Here is a 17157-nt window from a genome sequence, read left to right on the forward strand (position 1 = left end):
TGTCCTCCAACGTATTACACATGTTTGACAGACTCCCAAAGCAGTATCTGAACAGAGGGAGAAGAATTTGGATATACCCAATCAGATGGCAGAATAGAGCACTGCTTTACCAAAGGCAATATCTTGACCATGGAAAGTATCCAGGGAGTAATGCTAGACAAAGGTGTGGAGGGAAAACCACGTTGCAGCATCACAAGTGTTCTTAACAGGAACTCACCGTTGCAGGGCTGTGGATGTAGGCACGGCCCTGGTGGAGTGAGCTTGCAAACCCTCAGGAGGGTCCTTGCCAGCCAATCTATAGCATTCCGAAATGGTGAGGATATTCCACCTGGACAAGGGCTGTTTGGTAACAGCCTAGACCAATCGGTGTCCAGTGTAACCCACGAAAGGTTTGTCGTTCACTCCGACACCGGAGATCCTAGAAATATAAAAGCTCAAAGTTTTGCTTGGGTCCAACCTACGTCGTCTCTCCTCTTCCTTACCAGAATAAGGAAGAGGCTAGAAAGCAAGAAGTACCACCTTCTGGCTCAAATGAAACTCTGACACTACCTTAGGTAGAAAGGAAGGACGTACCCTAAGTACAACCCTATCCCTGTGGAATGGATGGGTGGCTTGTGAGCCCTTTTAGAAACTGGGTAATCAAAGGGATCTTAAAATAAGAACATTCTTCAGACGAGCGCTTGAAAATAGACAGCACTGCCAGGTAACCTTTAATAGTACCCACTGGTCTTCCCCCATGTATATCCGTGCACAAGGACATTTAATCATATAGCCCACATTATCCGTTTTACATTGTGTATTCTGTGTCCATTCATGATTAAGACCAAGATTTACAGATGTCATTTTGTCAGTAAAGGGTCACATCACACATTCTCCACGAAACTCCCAGTGCTTAGTCTCCTTCGTAACACAAATGCACCCAAAGGTGATTGGCTGGCTGTCATTGGAGGACAGGCACCCTGCTGTGAGTGACAGCTAGGCTGTGAATGAATAGGAGAAACCTGCATAAAAGGCGAGGTCTCTTGAACAGAAGGCTGAGTCGACTACTGGACGAAGGAACCGAAGAAGAAACTGAAAGCTTGCTGCACCCTCCGGTACCCTTTGTTTGCCCGGTGAAGCACTGCTGCAATGCTGAAGCTCCAAATTTCATATGGACTAGAGAAGCAGGGAACAGACTACTTCTTCCCATGAGTTGGTGTGACCAAATGACCCCAAGACGAATATGACTGGTACCCCTCTCCCTGCTGGCTGTACTTCCTTGCTGCTGCTAGAACAGAGTGCCAGGGCACATGAACACCAGGAACAAGTGCATCGTCTTTAAGCAGGACGAGAGCTCCAGGAACCTCCCGAGGACCCTTCCGAAGCAGGGTGACCCAAGCCTGAGCTTCTGCTGGACCCCAGGAGTCCACAAGGTGCCCAAGAACTGCAGTGGTGCTATTTGCCGGTAGCTGAAACGGCAAAGTGCCGCTGGTCTGAAGTAAGCCCAATGCCGTCGCCCATCGATCTGCAGTGCAGGAGTACTACAGACGTCCTCCCTCTTGTTCCCACGACTGAGGCACAGGAGCCCAGGAACTGCAGGACCGCAAACAGAAGCCAGCTGAATTCTTTCCTTCAGACCTAAGGTACTGTCTAACTAGGGGCTCTTATCTCGTTTGTAGCTTGCTTGTTCTTACTGAGATTTGCATTAGCTGCCTGTTGCAGAGTTGCTAGCATCTTTCATTTTCACAAGCTTCCCAGCTTGTGGCCGAACAGGGATTCCTTTCTACAAACTCTTTAACAGTGTGCAAGACGTTTGTGCCATCTAACTGCCTAAGCTCCCCTAGACTTTGTTCAATTGACATTGGCTGTTCTGGCTCCCTGCAGACTCTTTTGACCCTTTGACGTGGTGTTTATCTGTCCCTCTTAGGTCCTGCATAAGTTGCTTCTATTGCTGGGAAAGGGTTAATATACTTCGAGGGATTGAAAAGTACTTACCTGTTCAGATAAACATTTTAACCTTTGTTTCCTGCTGTAACCTTTTCCTTTTTCCACAACCACAGTATTGCATTAACTGTTAAGGTGTGTGTGGGGGTGTTTGGGTGGGGGGTGGGTGTGTGTGTGGGGGGGGGGGTGTGGGGGGGTGTGTGTGTGTGTGGGGGGGTGTGTGTGTGGGGGGGTGTGTGTGTGTGGGGGTGTGTGTGTGTGTGGGGGTGTGTGTGTGTGTGGGGGTGTGTGTGTGTGGGGGTGTGTGTGTGTGGGGGTGTGTGTGTGTGGGGGTGTGTGTGTGGGGGGGGTGTGTGTGTGGGGGGGGTGTGTGTGGGGGGGGTGTGTGTGTGGGGGGGGTGTGTGTGGGGGGGGTGTGTGGGGGGGGTGTGTGTGGGGGTGTGTGTGTGGGGGGGGTGTGTGTGTGTGTGGGGGGTGTGTGTGTGGGGGTGTGTGTGTGTGTGTGGGGGGGTGTGTGGGGGGGTGGGTGTGTGTGGGGGGGTGGGTGTGTGTGGGGGTGTGTGTGTGTGGGGGGGGGGGTGTGTGTGGGGGGGTGTGTGTGGGGGTGTGTGTGTGTGGGGGGGTGTGTGTGGGGGGGTGTGTGTGTGTGTGGGGGGTGTGTGTGTGTGGGGGGGTGTGTGTGTGGGGGTGGGTGTGTGTGTGTGTGTGTGTGTGTGGTGGGGGGGGTGTGGTTGGTGTGTCATCCGAAAAAGGATATCTACTTAACTGAAAGAGTATCTTTGAAGGGTATTTTATTGTTGCATATTGCCCTTTCCAAAGAAGGCTTATTTTAAAACTGACTGTTAAATTCATAAATAATTATTTTAATAAGAAACCTTGAGTATAAGTTATTTGAATACTTGCCATTGTGAATCTATGTTTCATCTCTACAGCTCATAATTAGCCCTCTTCAGAGAAATCTGGCTGCTCAGTCACTCCACCAAAGTGTGGAGTACAGACCAATACCAATAGTTTGGTATCTAGTGCCTAGAGGCCATGAATGGTGTAGTATCCCACAGGGTTACTACATACAATCTTGCCTAACACAGGCGTCTCTGGTCATCTTCTTCAGTTACTATAGTTTCCAGTGGTCGACTTGCCTTTCACCTCAGGAGCCTCACCTTTAATAGAGTTCCAGCACACACTCCTCTGCAATCTTGCTCAGCAATTTACAGAAAGGGGCGGGTGGCTATCCAATCAGGGCAGCCAGACCCCAGTGGGAGCTGGTTGCATTCAGGCACTCAGGCAGACAAATGGGAGTGGAGTGCAAACTCCTCCCCCACTTCCTGCATGCCCAGACACTAGGCAGGGACACCTAAGGGTTCCCGCCATAGGCAAAACACACAGGCTGCCCCCTCCCAGGACAGAAGGGATCACAAAGAACAACCAGGCTGCTAATGTTGGAAAAAGAAAGGAGCCACCAAGTAAATACTTCGATGACCCTACTGTGCCTAACCAAGACTATGGGTATAGCCTGCGATAGAAAATGTGCACAATAGCTGTTAGAACACATCCCTGCCACCAGTCATAACTAGGAGATTGTCTTTGTGACAAAGGAGCAAAGAGAAAGGGGCTAGTAAGTACCCCTTTGACACTCAACATAAGGTGGTGTGTGCCAATCTCAGAGTATAACCTTTTGGGAGAGGAACAGTAGTTACTCTAGGATATACGAAAATTTCAAAGGAGGAACCATAGGGTCCCCAGCAACACTGCCCATAAGGAGCTCTGTGCTGCAACAGTAAAACTGCGTATGCCTTAAGAGTTATGGAGGAAAGTAGACTCCATAGGACACTAGAAAACCAAGAACAGATCCCATAAGAATGAATGAGTGGAAAAAGGCTCCACTCTTTCAGGATTCAAGAAAAATAAGTTCAGCAAAATGTTCTGGGGGTCTACATAGGAGAGGAGATGAAGCATAAAAAGGATAAATCTCACTAAACAGTAGCCAAAATCACTAAGGCTAACAAGTACTGCAAAAATAGTCAAAATGCAACTGCTGCCACCAGTTTGTCTCTAGGCACATCACATCATAAAGTAACCAAAAATCCCTTGTGTGGTGTCTAGGGGTGATACAAAATGATCCGCCCTTGCACTGCACTGTAAGGTGCTGTGGGCAATTAGAAAAAAAATACTCAAACAAGCAACAGTCAAAAGACTAAGGGAAACAGTTCCCCAGTACCGAAAGCCTGAAGTACTAGTCAGTTTACCCATAACATGAGCAAAAGGCAAGTGAAGTGAAGCTTCACTGAAAAAAAAGTCAGGACAGTGTCAAAGTAAAAGCAAAAAGTAAAAAGTGTGGGAGGGGAGAGAACGGGGGGGGGGGGGTTCATAGACTATGGAGTCAAAGTTGTTCCAAGAGAGAACTTGCAACAGTCAGGTGCAGCGTGGGTGTCACTGTAGTGAAATCTCTGATGTGGTAGTATTCAGGCATGTAAATAGATAGATTAACTATATTGGCCCGGGCATTAGATCCAATTTACTCAAAAAGAAAAAATTCATATGCATGCATTCCAGGAGCTTTCCACCATTTCCCATGATCCAAACAGTGAAACAGTAGTACGTTTTCAATTTTAACCATTCATTTGAACCACAATTCAAATGTACTTAAAGTATGAAACAGTCTATGCTTAAGGATTAAAAAAGTATTACTTGTGTCTTCTTTAAGGGAAAAAACTGCCCTGGCAGCAAACACACCTTGTTTGTGCTACTAATTCATAAGTGTCTTTCAAGTCTCATGCCTGATCCATCTTTTTGTCCACTCCCTTTGAAGTAGAGGAATAGCTTCCCCAAGATTTCTGGCAGAAAATTACCTGACATTTTGAGATGTTTTACTAACTAGCCAAATCACTCCGCAATGGACAAACTTACCAAAACAAACATTCCAAAATGTTTAAAATAAACAGGACATTTTTACAAACTATTTTCAGAAAGTGCAGATATTTCCCAAACTCATTCACCTAGACCAACAGATAATAACCAAGCACTTGAAATTCTGATGGCACTAGAATGCAGAATGCTTACCCGCAAACGGTTTAAGCTTGCAAGTCCACCTTTATCTGTATCAGATCCATGGCTATTGGCACCAACATAATGCAGAAATTCCTCAGGATTGGATAAGACCCTGCAGCAGAAAAAAAATATTTTTTGCAACATCTCACGTTATCACTTTGGAGAGACCATTCTAATATGTTTACGTTGGTTAAGGTGTGTGTGTGTATGATACGAGGGGTGTCAACGTATGTCAGAGGTTATATTTCCAAAAATACACATACTTTGAAAACAAGGTTGTGGAATTTGAATGGCTCTGTGAAACAATGTTTATTGTGATAAGTGTTAGGACAGTTTTTCTAAAGTGCACCCAAAGGGACTTTATAAAACTATACCTTGGGCAATACAGAAACTCTAACTCTTAGTACAGGCCTGCACCACACAGTAGAGAGTTAGCTATGGGAAAGAAGCCAGGTTTATGTTAGGAGGGAGAAAATGCTGTAGGAAGGTACAAAGAACTTGCAGCATACATACATGTTAGGGAGAATTTCCATGTTGGTGCTTAATTCCTCCCACCTTATGTTAGGGAGGAATTTCACAAAACTTGCAAATCTTCCTGACCTGGGTCAACCCCAGAACCTTTTGCTTTACTAGTGGGATATTAGTTTACCTTGGGTGAACTAAAGTTCCAAACAGTAGAAAGGATATTAGGATCCTTTTTACATGTAATTCTGTGAAACCAGCACACCCCACCTTACGTGGAGTGCTGGAGGGATACAATGTATCCCCTTCCAGATTAAAACTATCAATCCTATTACAGACACAAGCTTACCTTCAATGGCTGGTGGCAGTGATACCTTGTATTAATTTGGTGCACCTTTACTGCAGGCTGTGTTCACTGCTGTGGTAAAGGCACCCAATGGTGCTCATTTTACCAAAATGCCCCCCCAATCATCTTTTTTGCCATTTTAGTGTTTCTTGTTCCTTCCCCTGACATCCAGGGTGGGAAATTCCTTTGTGATTCTGATCTTCAGCGGGGAGTCCCCTGGAATCCCCGCCCAGGTTTCACTTTGAGGGCAGGAAGCGAGGGAAGAGTCCGAAACTCCCCAGCCCATTTGTCTTACTCCTTGAAACCAGACCGCCCCTTCTTGTAAAATGCAGGGAGAGAATGCAGAGGTTGTCCTGTAGTTCCTGATAAATACTGCGAACCTGGGCACCGAAGAAAAGACGACCACTGTAACTGAACCCGAAGAGGATGACGAAGGAAAAGAGAAACTATTTCCAGCGACCTGAGAGCCTGCTGTATAACCAGAGCCTTCTATAGCCCTTCCTTCCAATCGACCTGTGGACTCCGGAAACGATGACCCCGACCCAGAGCATGGTGAGACACTAGACTCATGGAGACATGCATTTTGCTCCATCTCACGCGTTGCTGCGACCTTGCGTTGCAACAAAACCCCAATACCGTGGGACCTCGAGCCACTGTGCGGTGCATGGTCTTCCGAATCTTGCTGATACTTTGTGGGCATCCAGGTGGATATCCAGAGACACAAATCGAGTCTGTAAAGTCCCCTTCAGAGTGCTGGTCCTTTGCAACGACGAGAATTCAACCACAATTTTCTGTCTTCTGTGCTCCTTGAAAAGGCACCAAATCTGCAGAACCACATTCAGCTAGGAGGGAAACCTTGCCTAGAGCCTTCTTCATCGATCCCTGCTGCAAAGTCCCTTCTGAGGTCTTGTGTTCAGTCTCCAGGACAAGGAATCTCTTGACTGGGTATTTGGCTGCAGACCCTGAAGTCCTACTGCTGCAAAATCTTCCTCAATGTTGAGGTACTGTGTTGGCTTGGGTATATACTGATCCTAAGTCTCTTGTTGATAAGCTGGGGTGTTTTCTGTGATTGGGAGGTCTCTAAGCCAGTGCACCCAGACTCCCTGCTAGAGTCTTCTGCCAAGTCCCTGGACCCTCTTCTAACTCGGAAGTAAAGTACTCACTTGTTTGCCCAGTTTTCCTAAGGAACTCTGACTTTTGCTAATAAAGAACCTATTCTGAAAATTCTTGTATGTCACTAGTACTAGTGATCCCCCTTCTAGTACTAAGAACACTCTCACTCCAAGAATAAGGGAAAGACTTTGAAGGGATTGGGACTTTTGCCTAGAAAAGAAAATAAGTGTCTAAAAGTTACTTACTTGTAAAGAGTTGGTAACTGTAATTCTAAGAGTGAACAGTTAAAAAGGTTCCTATCTTGAACATGTGATGCACTATTCTCAAAAGTATCGTTAAGACCTTTTCTTCCTTAGAAACCGTTTTGCCATTCTAATAAAAGTAGATGTGAAGGTATTTTACTCTGTGATTAGGTTGTGCCTCTTTCCAAAAGTAAAGTGTTGGTTTCACCAGATTATTCCTGCAGGGTTATTGTAGGAGTGTCCTCCAACTGTGTTTTGCTTCCCTTGACTTGCTGCTAGCCTGTCAAGAATAAGTTGCATTAGGTTGTTGCCTACCTAGAATAACAGTCATTCAGTAAAGTGTAACATTGGGTTTTACTTCTCCTGTGCTATCTAACCTAGAGTCTGTGGTTCTAACTGTCCCTGATAAGTTATACGTCAGTTATCCTTATAGCTGGGAAAGATCTAACCTGGCCTGCTTGTGAGATAAAAAGAATATGGGCTTTACTTAACTTGCGTTAGCAGTGTGCCCCCCCCCCCAAAAACATTTTTTAAAAAACAATGTTATTGCGTGCGCATCTGTGGTTCACTGATCTGAAAAGCACCTGTGTAGTTGAATATAAAATCCTTCAGTTTTACTCACCTAGTATAACTTATCACAAAAGTAGTTATAGGTTTTTACTGCACCTGGAATAAGTGTTCCACTATTCACAAAAAGTATATTGTTCAATTTACTGATTAAGTGATTTGTACTAAGATTCAGTGTATAACTGGTAGGGTCTACTGCCCTTGCATTACTGAATGTAATTGTGAAAGTAACCATTGGCTTTTACTCCCCAGGAATAGGTGTGACCTATACTGAATGTGTATGAAAAGGTTTTGACTTTCCCAGAACTACTGTTTGGTATTTCCAAATAAGGTTTATACTTTGGTCAGTCTACCTTCAAGTATAGTGTTGTGTTTTTTTATATTGTGATTTCATATGTTCGTGCTTAATTGCCCCTAAATTTATGTGGGCCTACCTGTATTTTAATAAATCCTTTATTTTTACACTACAAAGCGTTTCTTAGGATCATTTGTATTACAATTTCATTTGTACTGATTCTACAGCCCTCTCTCCCTCCTAAGATGAGCCTGGCTGCTCTGTCTACGCTACCATGAACTCAGGTAGTACAGCCTTATACTAAGAATGGAGTCTCATACTGCCTCAGTTGAATGGTTTTACTAAGCCCTTAAGCTGGACTTCAGAAAAATGGTCCTAACACCTTAGAAGCCCCCCCCCCCCCCATCTCTTTTTGCTGGATTTTAGGACTTCATTTTAACCCTGGAGTGAGCCCTTTCTCTCACTCTCCCATGTGTTCTGACCGGATTTGGATTATGTGTTTCCTTTATTTGGAGTCTGACAAACTCCACAGGCATCTACTTTTTGTATTGTGACAGTACCTTGATTGCAGTGTCAGAGAAATCCCTTAGATTTCTCATGAGGTTTAAATACCTTTTTTCGTGTGAACTACTGTTCCCAAGAATAGTAAAGTGAAAATGACTTTACTTAGCTTTACTCTTTGTAGGTCCAGCACACACCATTTTATGTGGCGTTCTGGTGGGGTTACTTAGTAGCCCCTTAACCTACCTACTCATGTAACATTTGTTATGTTACCCTCACTGCTTTAAATGGCTGGTGGCAGTGGTTTAATTTTGCCACCATTGTGTTTTTTACCACGAGCTGAATCCTCAGCTGCACAGTATAGCACCCATGGGTGATCATTTTGTTAAAATGGCCCAGTCTTTTTTTGCCATTTTCGGTTTGTGAGGTCTTCTTGGGTTTTACTCTGCACGTGACGCCAGGTGTGAGCACTTCGTTCATCTTAACTTTGGCGGGCCTCAGTACTGAAACCCACCTCTGGCTCCAGTGTGTCTGGAAGGGCAGGAAGTAAGGGAGGTTCCCGAAACTCCCGTCCTTTGTCTTTAGGAATGCCTGAATGCACCCAGTCCTGATTGGCTGGCCTTTCAGGACAACCACCCTGATGTTTGAGTGACAGCTAGTGTTAGGGAGAATTCTCAAAAATGTGCTAATTCCCTTCACCTTAGAGATCCCCAGCAACTTTGCTGGATTTTGAGGATTTGATTATTTTTTTTTTACCTGGAAAGAGTAAGCCTTTTTCCCCACCCTCATGTGTTTTGAAATGTATTCTACTATTGTGTTTTCTTTGATTATGGAGTTTTAGACAACTCCATAGGCGGCATCTTTTCATGTGTCACACAGCACCCTCAGTGCAGTGGCACAGGGAAACCTTTTCAGGCGTTCCCAAGGTTTAAATACCTTCTCTGGGATAAACTGTTCCCCAGAGTAAGTAAAGTGAAATTGACTTTACTAGAATGCTGATGGAGTTACTTAGTATCCCCTGTGTCTAGATACTCATGTAGCAGTCAAATGCTACCCTTTATCGAAATGGCTGGTGGCAGTGGTTTTACAACAAACTACCATGATTTTTTCCCGACCGCGAACACCGGTAGCATTAAATCGCAAGAGCCATGTTTTTCAAGATGGCGTCTGATCCCCCTCTGTAAAAACAGGTCTCAGTGGTCTTCGTTCATCGTTTCTTTGTGGAAAGGTCCTTCTACCAGGTTTGGTTCCTTTGTTCATTCGCCTTTGGCAGGCTTCAGGACTGAAGACCGTCTCTGGCGCCAAAGTGTCTGGGGTGGGCAGGAAGGAAGTGAGTTGCCCGAAACTCCCTGTGCTTAGTCTCCTAGGAGACCCAAATGCACTCTGGCGTGATTGGCTGGCTGACTGTCCGGTAAGGACAGCCACCCTGCTGGTTGAGTGGCAGCTAGGCTGGAATGAATGGGAGGAAACTGGATAAAAGGCGAGTCTCTTGGCTTGGAAGGCAGAGTCAACCACTGGAACGAAAGAACTGAAGACGAGCTTGAAGAGGATGGCTGCTGCAATTCATGGACCGTTGGTTTGCCCAGTGAAGCCCTGCTGCAGGACCGAATCGCTACGTTCATCTCGACAGAGAAGCCCTGCAAGGATGACTTCTCCCTTTGAGTTGGTGGGACCAATCAACTTGACACTAAGCCATCTGGATACCATTCTCGGAGCTGGTTGTATTTTCTTCAGAGTGCTGCAGGAAACTGAATAACCAGGGAGAGGGACACACATTTGTGTGCTTGACTACAGCTACGAGAATTGAAGATTTGCCAGTTTTTTGACCAGTCCCAGTGCAGGAGTCCCCCTGACGTTTTCAGTCTTGTCCACACGACTGAGGCCCAGGAGCAGCGAGATCTGCAGGAACTGCCAGGAACTGTGGTCACCGCAGCATCTTTGATTTTACAGTACCTTTACAAATGAAGACAGAGTACTTACCTCTCGTGGTGTAAGTGCTTGAAACTTTCCCCAACTCACAGGCCTAATCAACTTGTGACCCAACATATGATTCTTCTCGCTACAAACTATTCCAAAGAACTGTTGGGGACATTTACGTTTATCTACCAGAATTACCTTACCCTATCCAAGACTTTAGCGCATTGACTTTGGCCTACCCTATTGAATTGACTCTTTTGGTTAACTCTAAATATCTGAACTGCCTAAGAAATAATTTTATTCTTTCTATGTTCTGATAACCCATACCTTTTTGCTCCTACTTCAAAGTAGTCTGAATGCCTCAAACTAAAAAGTGTATAGTACTGAAGTATATTTGTGCATGAGTTAACTGCCTCCTTCCAGTGAAAGTTTTATAGCGGACATTGAATAAATTAATAAGTGTTTAACCAAGAAATCTTGAGTGTAAGAGTTTTTGAACACCTGTGATTGTAAACCTCTGTGGAACATGCTTACAGGTCACATTCCCTCTTGAGATAAGTCTGGCTGTTCAGCTCTGCTACCAACAACTGTGTATTACAGACTTATACCAAAAGGTTGGTTTTGCTTACACCTGTAGTCATAGTTGCGTAAAGTGGTCCCAAAGGGTACTGCAAACAAACTCTGCCCATCACTGGTGGCAGGCGGTGAGGATACCTTGTCGTTGTTACATTGCGAGTTCTGCTTTACTTTTGTTCGAATAGTAACCTTCATAAGGCTAAGCACCTCTAGAAAAGCTATTTTATCATGCCTGATATGGATAACTTCAGACATGAAGCCCTGATCATTCTAACAGTAGATCAACTGAAAGATGTGTACGGAATCTCCCCGTTAAAGGAAAGAAAAATGAATGGATTGAAAGATTGATGAATTATCAAAGTCTGAGAAGTAGGGCTGTCACCCCTACTCCTTCAGAAAATGTGGAAAATGTTGGAGGATGATAATGATTCACAGTCCAACTGTAATGTTATTGAAGGGTCAAAAGAGTTAGACGAGTCTCAGGATGTAAGCCCCTCTTTACCTCAACAAGCTCTTGGGCCTCAACATTTAGCCACAGGGACCCTACCAGGTCCAATACAGTCATAGAATTTGTCTCTTGAAAAAATGAGACTTGAGTTAAGAGTTCAAAAGGCTTCAAATGCAAACAAAGTAATCAAGAAATCAAACTCAGAAATGGAAATGCAAAATGCTCTTGAAAAGTAGAAATTGTCTCTTGAACATGTTTCGATTCCAGAGTCTTCTAGGTCTTCCAGTCCTAAGAGACCTTGCATGCCCAAGGAAGCTGCGAGTATGCATGAGGTGTAACTTGATATTTTGGATTGGTTGGGTGCTTTTGAGTATAACTATGGGATTATGGGTATTTCAGGGAATCAGTGGATTTATTGGCTTTTGTCTAGGCGGACCCTGGTTGCAACTGATGCTGTAATGGAGGGGGAGAGGGGGCCTTGAAAGATTGGAGTATGAAAATTTGAAACTAGCTTTGATAGCTAGATTTGGGAAAACTCCTCCCCAGTTAGGACCCTCAAAAAGAATGATAGCACCCCTTGGGCTACCTGGGTATGTGCCTGTTTGAAGAACTTAGATGTTTGGGTTAAAGGGTTACAGAGTTAACACTTTTGAAGGAATGAAAAACCTGTTTATGTTGGAATCTATTTTTGATGCCCGCTCTCCTGAGTTGAGACAGCACTTGGCTGACTAAAAAGCTGGATCCCAAGAAGCTAGCAAAGGCTACAGACTTGTGTGTTGCCAACAGGGCTACTCACAAGGATTCGGGGGCAACTCAGAAAAAGGATGAAGGGAAGCAGCAAAAGAAACATGGTAAAGATGATTCTAATACCTCCAATCCAAAAGAGGGCCACAAACAGAAAAAAGGTAAGCCATAAGGGAAACCGAAACAGGCTAGTTAAACCTCTGGTGCCAAACCAGAGGGCGTTCAGCATAAGCTCTCATTTGTCAAAAAGTTTGGAAAATGTTATGCTTGTGGGTCAACTGACCATGTGAAAGGGGATCCCAGGTGCAAGGGTAAACCTTCAGGGATCCACACTGCCTCCTTAGCCTTTTCCCAAGAGGAAAAAGTACATATGGCAAGTGGAAACTCAACTATTGGCTGAAGACCCCAATGGAGTCCCTGCCAGTCTTTCTTTAGCGGAGAGCTGCGTGGAGGTGCAGTCTGGCAGTAATCTGTTTTCTAGCAGCAAGAAGCAAGTCTTTTTTTCCCTGCTACTGAACGGGAAGGAGGGCTTAAAATCCCATTCCAGCCGCGGAGCAGCCGCAGAGAGCTGCGTGGAGGTGAAGTCTGACAGTCCGACAGGATGGCAGCCTGGCCCGCCCTGCCCAACAATCAAGACATGACCAAACAGGACGGGAAGACTCCTGCATCGACGCAAGAGAAAGTCTGAAGCAGAGGATCACATCAGAAGACTTTCAGGATTTCCAGGTAACCCAGGAAGAAGAGGGTCCTTTACTTTGAAGTGGTCACTGCACAGTGAAAGATCCGCTAGTAAGAGCGGACCGAGCACCCAAACTCCAATTCACCACCTCCCTTCTTGAACCCCCAAAAAGGACTAAGTCAAATACATACAGGATTGAAGTTCCCGGAACTCCTGGTGAATAATGCAATACGATCAACAGACTTGCTGAAAGTCATACAATTGTTACCAGCCCCGTCCCCCCCTGCCCCCCCCAACACCCCCTGTTAGGTCCCCCCAGAAACATAACTTACCCCTGGACGAAGGCCCAGCTTGTGAACCGCTCGGCCCCTCCGAGTGTCGGATCCCCGCTGGACCTGGTGGCATCTCGCGCCTGGGGAGGGGGGGGCTCCCCCTCCTCGGCGTGGTGAGATTGTCTGGAGGCTTGGGGATGGCGGACGAGGTCTTTGCCAGCGACACGCCTGGCCCCTCTGGGCGGGTGTCCTCTATTTTGGTGGCGCCTGGGGGCGGGACCCGTCTCTCCGGCGCGGCCTGGGTGTTTGGAGGCTCGGGGGTTCGTGGGAGAGAAACATGAGGGGGTCAGAGGTGGCGCCGGGTAGCGAGGGTGCAAGAGCCCTGGAGAACGATGAATTCTCCCGGGCTCCCGACATCCTGTTAGCTTTGCCCACAGGAGGAGGCTTGTCTGTTGCCGGGAAGACAGACGTATGCACAGAGGAGTCCTCTCGGCCACTCATGGCGGAGAGGCCGACAGAGCAAGAGGGAAAGCACAGCGAAAGACCCCAAACGTTCAAACCCACAGAAACCCCTTGCAAGTGGGAATGTTACTCATTGAAAAAACACACCAGAAACAACCCGTGTTCCCACCTAAAATCAGCAAAGCAACAATGCCTAAATTACTCCTAAACACCACCAAGGAAAAAAGGAAATTAAAAAGGATCTTTTGCCACACAGTTCACACCCAATCACAGATACTGAGACTCACCCAGTAACAGCAAGGGTGGAACTACCGAGCCCACACCAAAACTTATCAGATCCAAGACCAAACAATGTCCTTAACACAACAATAATTAACTCAGGAGACTCGGAAGACTTGCACACAGGTGATCTCAACATACTGAGCGAACACAATTGGGCAAAAGTCTGGATCGATTCAGCATCGGACAAGCACTTACAAGAGTCCAACTTGAGTGAGTTAAACAGCGAGTTGAAAACCACTCAAAATCACCTGCCTTGCGGGTCAAATACAGAAAGGAACACCCCCGCTCTGAAACTGAATAAACCCCTTGAAGCTCAAATTCCCTTAAGTAACAGACAGAAAAAACCACCACAACGACGCAGTCATCAACACCCAACCAGCGAACGTCAATGAAGCTTCAACACAGAAAACTTGGCTTAACGCAGCCTATCACAAACACCCCGATAGGCAAGTTCAACAAACTGGCAAGAACTAATTCTACAAGCTAATTTGAACTATCAGACGCTGAAACACTAGAGGGGATTCCATCATCACCCCGTGAGAAACTCTCCATAAAATCGGAAATACAATGGACTCCTACAAACGTTCCACTTTTTTGCCCAACCCAAAATGCTCGGCACCATAGGAGAGAGCTCCTTTCCCAAAGCACACCCAACCAAACCACAAGGTGAGGTTGTCCTCCCAAGATCAGAAACAATCGTCTACAACGAAAACACGAGGAACAAGACCCCAGAGAAAGAGAAAACTATTAAAGGGCAGTCTATTCAAGCACAGCCTCTGACAAAAAGGGCAGCAAGGAAGCTGAATCCGAAGAGGCCTCCCCAAACCATAACGATCTTACAGCTTCAAAACAAAGAAGAGTCCTAGGCCGAAATTGACACTTTAACACCACAGGGATAAACCCCTGTGGACATATCTCGTTCATTCCTGTCCACTCCATCCAAAGGAAAAAGCGACAGATAATCTTCCAAATCCTCAGAAGAAAAAAAAAAATGTGCCTGGCAAAGAATTGGACATCTTTGCCATAATGTCTACGGTGACCATAGCCTTGGCGCCTTTAGGAAAGCTATATGAATCGTCAACGAAACTTTAAAAGATCATACACCGTTGCTAGCATCTGTAAGCTCAAAACTGAGCCACCTAGAAGGCTACATAATGGCCACAGAACCCTGGAAGGAGAATACAAGAGATCAAGGTACAATGACAGACAAACAACAAACTCCTAGTATCCTGCTCGACTACCAAAGACAAGAGGTTATTCACTTAAAAAAAAAATCCTCAACCACAGGCACCCAAACTTGCAGACACACTACTCCCGAAACAACTACAGAAACAGACCAACCAATGATGCCTCAGGATGGGCACGAGAGACACCCGAGCAAGCAGTCCTCAAAAGATCGTGGCGAAAACTCAAGTGATCAAACAAACTGGTGTGAAGGAAAAGCCACTTGAAGAGCCTACTGAGCATAATTCAAGAAAAAAGGAGCCACCCAAAACGGGTAGAGCTGGTCAAAATAAATAAAATCCTAAGGGAAACGGCGAAAGAAAAATCAAAAATGTTAAACACTAGACGCTGGGACAAATGGAGCTAAACTTACTGGACAGATGTCTCTTAAAAAACAGAAGTCAGCTTCGGCATCTAAAAGCCCAAAAACACAACCACCTCAGCTGCAAAGAGATTATTGCAAAGCCAAAATAAACTATAACAAAATGGATAACAATCCTAGAAAAAAAAAAGCTCAAACATAGAAAACGCACAGCCGCAAAGGAGTGAGGGGCTCCATCAAGAACACGAAGATAATTCGATTGATATATTGGACTTTAGTGTTTACTCTATCAAGAACTGAGAATCAGAAATCCCACGTCCAAAACCAAAAAAAAAGGAAGGTGTCATTCAGGGACGAAGAATTAACCACGGAAACTAAGGCAAAATGGTCTGGAATACAACGTAATGTCTCAAAAAGACTATCAAAAGAACAAATGAAACAAACAAGAGGCAGTGGTCTTCTCAAGAAAGGAGCACCTTTCAGCGGCTTTCCGGCCAAAAACCAAACAAAGGCCATCCGATTAAAGAAAGGAACAACACGAGATAACTCGTACTTTTCTTGACTCAAAGCCCAATGCAAGAACGCCTAGTATAGAACAGAAACAGAGAAAACCACCCAAACGCTAAGGATTCTAGGCTCAACGAAAGAACACCTAATAGTGAAAGGAAAAACAGAAATCCACGCAAACGCGAAGGAAACCAAAGCAAAACCAGCTTACCAGAATGACTGAAGACACCATCCCTCTACCAAGAGCGATAGCTCGGAAGCCAACCTCTTCGATAAAAACAGACATCTGAGAACTTCAAGCACGTCTTCATTTCTCAACCAAAGAATAACGTCAGCTCTCTACTCATAGAAGTCAGTTAACAAGAAAACTGAAACTGGAAAAATAGTCAGGCTCAAGAGAGAGAATACTCCTAAACAGAAGAGCAATGTTAAGACTGTTGTTGCATATTACATCTCACTCAGTGAAGAACTTTGTTGTCAGTGGCTGGGTACCTCCTGAAGAGGGGATACCTACTCTGAGAAACTGCAGAAGAAAAAGGTCTCGACCTTCCTATCATAAAGAACACAGAGCCAGACAAAACGGGAGCATGATCCAGTGGGGGAAAGATCAGACCAACCCACCATCAACTGGAAAAAACCAGACATGAGAAAAACCAAAGAAAAATCAAACCTCGGCAAGAGAAGAGATGACCAGAGACACGGAGGAAAATGGATCTAGAAAACAGATTGGTCCAATCTACTTGCAAACTAACAACGGAAAGAATAGAGAAACCACAACTCCGACAGTGCCAACAGAAGGAAAACCGTGAGAACGAAACAAAAAAAGGTGGGCATGGATCGCTTCTGCGCTCGCTCGATACTCAAGGAAATAGCAACTAACAAGCGGCCGCGAGCATTAACAGAACCATCCGCGGAGAAGACGGTCCCTTAAAAACTCACTGTTGGCTCATGGAATACCCAAGGACACATCCACCTCACCCAGGCTGGAGAGATCAACACAGACCAATTTGATCTCCTAAGCCTTCAAGAGACTTGGCTTCAGTTACCTCCTAGCATAGACCGCTTTGAGATTCGTCTTTCACCAGCACACAAAGGAACCAAGGGTCACCGGACATCGGGCCTCCTAACAGCAATCTGCACAGGTGGGAGCCTGCGAATAAACAGAACCCTGGCGTCATCAGCTTTCATACAAGCCACTATTTTAGAATGGGATAAACACAGCAGGCC

General features: G+C 45.4%; 1 protein-coding gene across 1 annotated transcript in view; it reads right to left on the reverse strand.

Annotated features, from left to right (window-relative positions):
- LOC138468291 (exportin-5-like) overlaps positions 1 to 17157 on the reverse strand; it is a 1210104-nt gene that overhangs the window by 486075 nt on the left and 706872 nt on the right. The window contains exon 18 of the mRNA XM_069608777.1: positions 4984 to 5083. Coding sequence (XP_069464878.1) covers positions 4984 to 5083 — 100 coding nt within the window. The remainder of the gene's footprint in view (positions 1 to 4983; positions 5084 to 17157) is intronic.

The sequence above is a fragment of the Ambystoma mexicanum genome, chromosome 4q (genome assembly GCF_040938575.1).
Source record: "Ambystoma mexicanum isolate Mex_15411 chromosome 4q, UKY_AmexF1_1, whole genome shotgun sequence".
Taxonomy (NCBI): Eukaryota; Metazoa; Chordata; class Amphibia; order Caudata; family Ambystomatidae; genus Ambystoma; species Ambystoma mexicanum.